General features: G+C 39.8%; 3 protein-coding genes across 4 annotated transcripts in view; 1 reads left to right on the top strand and 2 right to left on the bottom strand.

Annotated features, from left to right (window-relative positions):
• The window catches only part of ackr4b (atypical chemokine receptor 4b), a 4,006-nt gene extending 1,550 nt beyond the window's left edge, over positions 1-2,456 (bottom strand). The window contains exon 1 of the mRNA XM_005722743.1: positions 2,144-2,456. The gene's annotated coding sequence lies outside the window, so the exon portion shown is untranslated. The remainder of the gene's footprint in view (positions 1-2,143) is intronic.
• Positions 1-7,286, top strand: part of acad11 (acyl-CoA dehydrogenase family, member 11) — a 20,581-nt gene extending 13,295 nt beyond the window's left edge. The window contains exons 14-20 of the mRNA XM_005722744.2: positions 3,782-3,851; positions 4,483-4,568; positions 4,678-4,749; positions 4,897-5,051; positions 5,403-5,519; positions 6,773-6,882; positions 6,963-7,286. Of these exons, the coding sequence (XP_005722801.1) occupies positions 3,782-3,851; positions 4,483-4,568; positions 4,678-4,749; positions 4,897-5,051; positions 5,403-5,519; positions 6,773-6,882; positions 6,963-7,077 (725 nt within the window). The 3' untranslated portion in view covers positions 7,078-7,286. The remainder of the gene's footprint in view (positions 1-3,781; positions 3,852-4,482; positions 4,569-4,677; positions 4,750-4,896; positions 5,052-5,402; positions 5,520-6,772; positions 6,883-6,962) is intronic.
• A 40-nt stretch (positions 7,287-7,326) lies between these two features.
• Positions 7,327-8,747, bottom strand: LOC102207097 (U2 snRNP-associated SURP motif-containing protein-like). 2 transcript variants are annotated; one of them, XM_013915762.1, is made up of 4 exons: positions 8,611-8,747; positions 8,342-8,469; positions 7,999-8,208; positions 7,327-7,818 (listed from the first exon to the last, which is right to left on the bottom strand). In XM_013915762.1, the coding sequence occupies exons 1-4, from the start codon at positions 8,725-8,727 to the stop codon at positions 7,680-7,682; spliced, it is 594 nt and encodes a 197-aa protein (XP_013771216.1). In that variant the 5' UTR covers positions 8,728-8,747; the 3' UTR covers positions 7,327-7,679. The 2 variants fall into 2 exon arrangements, with proteins under 2 accessions (XP_013771216.1, XP_013771218.1); XM_013915764.1 differs by having other exon boundaries at positions 7,999-8,184.
• Positions 8,748-8,963: the final 216 nt, after the last annotated feature.

Below are 8,963 nucleotides of genomic sequence, written 5' to 3'. Positions count from 1 at the left end.
TTTTTTTTTTTTTGTTTCAGGAACAGGAAAGGCGAGTTCTTTGTGTGTTCTGCATCAGAGGAATCTTCCCTGCATGGTTTCCCTAATGGCTTTAGCTCAGCCTGTCAGAAATGAGCGTGTGGGCTTGAATAAACTCCAGTAGGGAAAAAAAGAGAGGCAATAGAGTTACACATCTTCTAGTGAAGTTTTTGAATTGAATTACTTTGTATTCCAGTGGGTGCTGAGTGATCTACACACTCCAGAAAATGTTAGCTTTTGATTTGCTAATCCTTTAATTACAGGGGAAAAGATGTTCTGCAAACTAATGATGTCTATTATGCAATGCACAGGACTTTTTTTTTTTTTTTGGAGCTTGTTAACACCAATCCAATTTCTGGTCTTTTTTAAAGTTTAGTGAGGAGGAAGTATGCGGAGAAAGACCTGAGGATGTTATGCAAGTGCGGGATCTTTTTCTGCCAGATTAAAATCCAGGATGTTGGTTTTTACTATATGTGGCATTTGCTGGTTCAACAGGATGTCCCATTGATGTGACTCTTTCATTCAGACCCATTGTTGTGTTAGCCAAGCTGTTCCCTGCCAGTAAGGATCTCACTCAAGCATTAGCAAGTGGGATACTGTGCCTGCGTGGATACTTTTACTGTCACAAATAGATACTTTTTTTTCCTGTTAGATCCAATAATCCCTTGAAAAAACTAACTGAGCTCCAAGGACAGATCTTGCATTGTCCCCCTGTATATTAGAAACCATAAATCCCTTTTCATTCAGGTTTTTGTTCATTTCCTGAGGAAGAAGAATTGAGGAAAGTGCGAACTCCGAACAGCAAAACATGTTACGTTGCGGATGATGTAACGTCTGGCTGAGGACCAAGAGGTGATGCATTGAATATTTTGCACGTCAAGAGCATTTTTGGCAACTCACACTTGTTACAAAGATGACAGCAGTCCCTTAACGAGCCATATAACAAGTGTCTCTCTTCTGAATTGGGAGTAGTAGTTACTGAAGCAGATGTTCACTGGAACGTTCAGAAAAAATGTCAAATATTGACTTTTGGCTACAGATGGGCTTCGTGTGTCAGCTGGGGGTTTTTTTCAGATTTTTTTTTTTTTTTTTTTGTTTTTGTTTTCACAGCAGCTATTTGGCTGTTTGGATTTCACTAGTCAAATTAATTAAAAAAGATTAAAATGATTTTATTATCAATTATATGTGTACTGCACATACATGTAGAATAAAAGGAATTAAGAAAATGGAAAAAAGATAAAAGGACACTCCAGGAAGGATATTTTAAAAAATTGAACCTATGCACAGTAGTGGCATCAGTGCAAATAAAGTAATGCAAGATGATGTAAATGGACATATAATAGATAGACAAAATATTATAAATAAATAGAGCAGCTTATAATATACACATACAATAGCAGGTATGACACTAGGATATACATAGAAAATGTATTTAGGTGAAAACTTTTGTAGTTGAGTTAAGTCAATATTGCTTTGGTAACATACATGAGTAATGATATTGCAAATGCAGGTGATTTTATTGTTGTATAAAGAGCCGTCGATCGAAAATATATGAATATTTTTCAGTTATTTTTCTGCATGCTTTGCTCAAAGGTGTCGAACACGGGCATGGGAGTGGCATTATTGTGTACACCTTCTATGAATTTGTGCATTTTATAATCTTTAGTTAAGCAAAATCTATGACACAAAGTTGATATAGTCCAACAATGCTTATAGTAATAATGATATACTACCTGTATTTAGGTAGAAGAGTAAGAGAACAGTTTGTTTACAAAGAGCTATGCGCTCAGGAGAAAAGCAGAGCAACACAAACCTAACACAACAGTGTTAATGAGGTAATATAAAGAAGCTTAGTCATAAAATATAACAAGCAGGACTTTGACTGTGAGTCAAAGACTAAAGTTAACCGTTCACTAAGTAAAACAACAATGCACAACATCACATATCTCTGTGTATAATAAGTATATGTAAAATGTAGCTATGTATTTAATGATGTAGTTTAAAGATTTAAAAGTGTAATATTATTCAAAAAAAACAAAAGTTCAAGGAAGGAATATGAGGAGTATATCTCTTGTCAGTGTACGTTACACTAAAGGGTATGAAAGAAAAGTCAAAATGCTCTTACCGTGTTTCTGTTCCTGTCCAAGAACCGTAAAGTTAACACTGATCCGTTTATTGTTGTGTATTCTGAGGAAAAAGGTTGCATGCACTCTGGCACTGCAGTGACTAATCTCTGCTTCAGCCAACCCCACTCCCTTCACTTCTGACACTGTAGGAGCGTGTCCCTTCACCACGTAACACAGACGTAGCATTTGTCAGTGTGAGTGCGTGTGCGCACGCACGTGTGTGTGTGTGTGTGTGTGTGTGTGTGTTTGAGTGTGGATCAGGTTCAAGGAGAAATGTCTAAGACGAATACAAATTCCTTGAGTCGTCTGTTTTCTTATGCTGTGCTGTGCAATGCACCATATAAAGAGAGGCTGTTTTACACACAGGGAGTTCCTATTGGTGGTTGTCCTTTTCTTTTCTTTTTTTTTGTACATACTTCACCAGCCTCATTCCTAGTAGCAGCAGCTTTGGTCATTTGAAATATACAAGTGAAACTAGAGTAATGTTTTTTTGTTTTGTTTTTTCTACTATTTCCTTATTTCTGCTTCCTCAGAAACGTTCGGCTATTTTTTGACTGCCACACTCTTATAAATATATCAAACAAAAATATACAAGACAATTGGATTTGGGCCAGAAATAAATAATGAAATGTATCCATAAAAATTCCAGTCAGACAAAGAAAAGGAACATTAGTTTTCATTAGAGGGGAAAAGGGGCCTTTAGCTATGTTAAAATTGCATATTGACTTGATTTCTTTTTTTTTTTTTTTTTTTTTTCCAGAAAAATCAGCTGCATAGCATTCTGTCAGGAAGTCTAATTACTGGGTTGGGAAGGTTTAAATTCATACAAGGAATGATATGACATGCATGGGCATGCTTTGGATCATGGACCCTTATGTATGGGTTCACAGGAAAACCTCACCTGCCTCTGGGCCAAACGGGCTTTCCTAAATGTGGTTTATGGGTGGTGTCTGCTGTAAAGTTCTTCGCTACAGTCTGAGAATAATCAGTTACTGTTTGTTTGCGTTTCTGTAGCCAGAGAGTAAATGCAAAACCTCAACCCCTGTCAAATCAAGTTTAAGAATTCACATGCTCTCACGCGTGGTTTTCGTGTTGTGAGAGCTCTTAAACTAAAGATGTCTGCTGCTGTCTGGTGTCCATATGTCCTGTCTGGAGGGGACAGTTGTGCCAGCTGAACCAAAACTTAAACAGGAAGGCGACACCATCAGTTGGTCACCCTGTTTGTGCCCTTAGGGTTTGTCTCAAAGTGGACTCTCAACCAGGGAAATTCCAAAGGATTCTGCAATTGCTCCTTCTGTGACCACTTTTGTAATATCTTGTTTAGAGGATCTCTATGATGTTTTTTTTTTTAATCTCAAACTGGTATTATAATAAAGTAATAAAGTTACTGTATTTGAGGAGTGGAAAAAAAAAACTAACTCAGGAAACCGGTTGTCGTCATTAACATTATTAAGCAGCCACATGGTTGCCACATCCGTGACAGCAAAATCCGCAGTTTCCGGCCGCAGTAGGGGTCATGGACTGGTTAAGGACGGAGGCAGTCGCTGAAAAGTTACCAGCCCCATTGATTTATAGCACCAGAAAGCAACGTAACCTGAATGTAAATGACCCACAGGATTTTTGCCTTGTCTCGCCAGGTGCCGGCAATCCCCAGTGCAAAGTGGCCATTGTCATGTGCAGGAGCGGCATTCGGGATGAAAACATCAGGTCAGCAGAACAGTTATGTGAAATATACGTCCACGTTTCTTTGTGGGAACAAACACGCAAAGATTTGTTTCTGCCTTTTTCCAGAGTTTTCTGATGTCATGTTTTTCACCACAACAACAGGATTTTTATTAGTATTGTTCATTTCTAGTTTTGGTTTTATGTGAGATTGTTTTGTGTGTTCCTTTGAACTTTTTTTTTAAGAAGCCATTTGTCCCACTAGACTTCTTCTGTTTCTGCTGCCAATATAACTGAAATGGACTTTGCTTAGAGACACAGCCTACTTCCCAGCATGCCCCTTAGCACCGGTCTAGCTTTCTGCCCTGATGTTTGTATAACACATAGGGGGAAAAAAAGTCAGTCTAATGTTGATGCTTGTGTGTGTTAAATTTTGCTTGAAGTTTAATTGGCATAATTTAGGATATTAATTAAAAGAAATTCCTAACAACCACACCCAGAATATAATAACTCTTCTCCTTGGTTTGTCAGCAGTAAAAGGCACACACCCTTGCTTGCAATGAATGGAGATTCCCATCAGTATCATATTTATAGCTGCGTGAAAAACCTGTGAAAATGGCAACTGTGCTCAAAGTATAATTCCATCACATGCTTCGGCTGTAAACCTGTCTCTTAGGCACAGCCAGCACAGTATGATCCTCGTACCTATGGACACAGCAGGTGTAAAGCTCATCAGACCACTCACTGTGTTCGGTCAGGATGGTAAGTTAATGATATCATCTGTCCTTGTTTATTTTTCCCCACAGTATGGGCGTGCAGAGATGACATCTGAGCTTTCCTGACACGATTTAATCCTTGTATCTGTTCTCAGATGCGATCCATGGTGGCCACTTTGAAGTGCATTTTGAAAATGTGCGCGTACCCGCCTCCAGCATTATTCTAGGTAAAAGCCTTTATTGTTTTGTCTATATTCCCAAGAAACAGAATATGTTTGAACGATAAAGCAGTGTTGACTTGACATTTTGTGAATGAGATAATTACGGCCTCTTCTGTTATCTCTCTTTCTGTGTTACACTGTTGTGGTTTCCAGGGGAGGGCAGGGGATTTGAGATTGCCCAAGGTCGCCTGGGGCCAGGCAGGCTGCACCACTGTATGAGAGCTGTCGGACTAGCCGAGTTGGCATTGGAGCTACTCTGCCAGCGGGCTGCCACCAGACACACCTTTGGAAAACAACTGTACCAGCATGTGAGTGAAGCTGTATCTGAAGGAGAGGTTCTCAGAGCTTTGATGGCTTTCTGCCAGTTTTGGGGTTACAGCATACAGGAGAAGAAAAATATCAGGAAATGGGGTTTATAATCGCAGTTTTTGTGCCATTTATAGCAAGTTAAATTCATTTCTGTATTTGCCAGCATTGGGAATGTTTATTCTGCCTAAATAGAATAACATGTACAGTATTGCAAAGAGAGAACCCAAGAGATATGCCAGATTTAAATCTTGGGGCTGTGGCAGTATGTGCTGAGAGATGTCCTACTGTTGACACCTAGTGGACAGCTTTTTAGATGCAGCTAATGGATCTCTGTGTTATCTATTGTCCAGGAAGTTATTGCTCATTGGATAGCAGAGTGCCGTCTCATGATAGAGCAGACTCGCCTGCTTACTCTCAATGCTGCTCATGCACTGGATACACTAGGCAGTCGGGCAGCTCGTAAGGAGGTAAAACTATTTTTGACCCTCACATTTAAAACAACAAAACAAACACATATAAATGTGCTGATATCTTACTTGGGATGGACAATAACATTGTATTTCTAAAACCAATGGCTTCTCTGTTGCATTTTGGATATTTTTATTTTTTTTGAAAGTCATTTTTATCATGACATACACTATATTGTCAAAAGTATTCAATCACTTCCCTTTACACATATGAACTTGAGTGACATCCCATAATAGAGGTGTTTATGGGAATTTTTGACCACTCTTCCGGAAGTCCATTTGTGAATTCCGGTAAAGTTCTTCTGCACCAAATTCGCTAATCCATGTCTTTATGACCTATCTTTGTGCACTGGTGCGCAATCATGAACAGGAATGGGACATCCCCAAACTCACACAAAGTTGGGAGCTGGAAATTGTCCAAAATGTCTTGGTATGCTAAAGCATTGAGTTCCTTTCATTGGAACTAAGGCACCCTAATCCCCCCTCCTCCAAACTTTACAGTTGTCACAATGCAGTCAGACAAGTACTGTTCTCCTGGCAACCGCCAAATCCGGTCTCATCCATCAGATTCCAGACACTCCAGTCATCACTCAATAACTCCAAAGACCAACCTCGCCACTGCTCTTGCACTGGCAGTGTGTTTTACACCACTGCATTTGATACTTTGCATTGTGCTTGGTGATCCAAGGCCTGAATCCAGCTGGTCTGCCATGGAAACCCATTCAATGAAGCTCTCTAGACACTCTACCTGAGCTAATTTGGAGGCCACATGAAGTTTGGAGGTCTGTAGCGATTAACTTTACAGAAAGTTGGCAACTTCAGCCTCTGCTGACCATGCTGTTTTTTGTTTTTACATGGCCTACCACTTTGTGGCTGAGTGGTCATTTCCACTTCATTATAATACCACTAACAGTTGACTATGGAATAGTCAATAGCTCAGAATTTCACAAATTGACTTGTTGCACAGCTGTCATCCTATTACAGGACCACACTAGAATTGATTTGAGCTCCTGAGAGCGACCCATTCATTCATAAATGTTTGTAGAAACAGTCTGCACGACTAGGTGCATGATTTTATACACCTATGGCTATGGAAGTGATTCAAACACCTGAATTCAATGATGTCGATAGATCAGTGAATACTTTTGGCAATATAGCATATGCAATCCCAGCTTGAAATCACTGTGGGATGGAATTGGGAAAGGGCTGTGGTCTTTTGAACTCTAACATTTACCTTTATCACTGCCTCCTAGATTGCTATGATTAAGGTTGCAGCAGGAAGAATGGCCTGCAAGGTGGTGGACATAGCCATACAGGTATATGGTGGTGCAGGTGTGTCTGGAGACGTTCCACTAGCACAGATGTAAGTTTGGACCCGTCCCAACACATAAATGGGTATTTGATAAATGCCTTCCATGATGCCAATATTACATTTGTCTTCAGGTACTCATATGTGCGGACTCTGCGCATCGCTGATGGACCAGATGAGGTGCACCTCTCCTCTATAGCCTATTTGGAACTCAGAGATCAACTAAAGAAGGCACAGGCAAAGCTCTAAAAACATGGCCACAGCTTCATTATACTGCAGTAAACTATTACTGCCCCGATAAGCATTTTTGGCCCTAAAGTGAGATTGCTTGATTTTTATTCACTAGTTGCAAAAACACTGAACTTTAAAATGAAAAACCTTACTAAACATACTACCTGTAAAGAAGCACCCTTACATATGTGCCAGGTGAAAATCAAATAAAACATGATTAAAGTGTCTGCCTCAGCTCTTTGTTTAAAAAAAAAAAAAAAAAATCACTTTATTAGGAATTATTTTTAATGTGAACTACAAAAACAGAAAATGACAGCATGAATAAGACTATTGTCGTCACACTCTTTACAGGTGTGGTCTACCACATGGATGAATTCCATTTGGAGGTGATGGGAATCAGGAAACACAAGCACGTTATTTATTTTTTTACAATATAAAACAGCAGTGGCGCCATCTATCTGGTACACCAGATGGAAACCCATGCAAAACCCTCCACACTTCATTGTCCTCACTTTAACATCAGGGCAGAAATCTTCAGCTGCCAAATCAGTCAATTTTTATACACATGGCGCAGAGAATAGGAGGGAGGAGTTGGGGAAGAAAAGAAAAAAAAAAAGTTGTCAGTGTTTACTCTTCTTTGACTTTTTGTGAGATCGATGTGGAGACCTTGATTTGGAGCGGGATTTCTTAGCTGATTTCTTGGGTGTCCTGGAGCGCGATCTCCTGGATCGTTTGGGTGTGCGAGGTGATGACGGTGATCTAAATAAGAAAATGGCAAAAATAAACAAAAAATGGGAATACCCAGAAAAGCAAATATCAAATTTGTTGAATATTCAGGTCCAGGACTACATATGTAGCACTTTACTACTCTTAGTGACCACTTCAAGCACATTGAGTATGTTAAAATGTTAATATTAGTAGCGCTTAACACCATCTTACCTCTTGGATGACTTTCTGTTGCTGGATCGAGGAGAGTCTTTATGAGAAGAACGTGAGGATGTGTCTTTAGAGTATGATCGGTCGGAGCGCTCTGATCTTTCGGACCGCTCTGAACGAGGTGAGGACGACCGGCCTCGTCTGCTGCTGCTCCGCGTTGGGCTCGGTGATCCACTGTGACGACGCTTCCTATCAACCGGAGGGGACAAATATCTGTCACACAGGAAATTAAATAAATCCAATGTTCCATGAATGAAAGAAAAAAAGAAAAACCCTAGATCCACACTTTGAATCACTGAAAGCACGCAGCAATTAAACAAGTGTCTGAATTAAACAAGTGTCTGACCTCTCCTTTCTGGTTGGTGTGTCCTCCTTCTCTTTTTCCTTCTTTAACTCTTTCAACCGTGCCTCAGCTTTTTCCTTCTCTTTCTTTTCCTTCTCTTTTTCCCGCTCCAGTTTTTCTTTTTCTTTTTCCTAAAGGGATAAAAAAAAAAAATCTCTTGTTAGGTTTTGATTTTTTTTTTTCACGGCATGTAACAATTATAAACCAGTAATAAATGATCAAAAGTGTGCATTTTTCTTCCAAACTTTAAGCACACCTGATCCAATACACACCTTTTGTAGTAGTTTGTCCCTATAATGTTCCACCTGCTCCTGAATACTCTGACCGGGCTTCTTAGGTCTTTTCCCAGACTCCAGCTCATCCTGGAACTTCATGACTTTAACCTGCATGGAGAAATACAATCAACTATTATGTGCAGTCTGAGGTCTGTGGTATCTGTAAAGTACCTCTATCTCTTCCTCACTCTCAGCACTATTATTTTCATCCCTTCCTGTTTCCCTGTTACAATTCACAGACAACCCTGTTCTAATTGGCTCTTTAAAAATATGGTATCAATTCTGGCGTCACTTCAATTCAGTCTCTGCTTCTGCTCTGACCCCAATCTGCAACAACCACCTCTTCCCCC

Source organism: Pundamilia nyererei, unplaced genomic scaffold (genome assembly GCF_000239375.1).
Source record: "Pundamilia nyererei isolate P.nyererei 1_Seehausen unplaced genomic scaffold, PunNye1.0 scaffold00007, whole genome shotgun sequence".
NCBI lineage: Eukaryota > Metazoa > Chordata > Actinopteri > Cichliformes > Cichlidae > Pundamilia > Pundamilia nyererei.
Note: the sequence above shows the minus strand (reverse complement) of the source record. Positions and strands in the feature narration are given on the sequence as shown.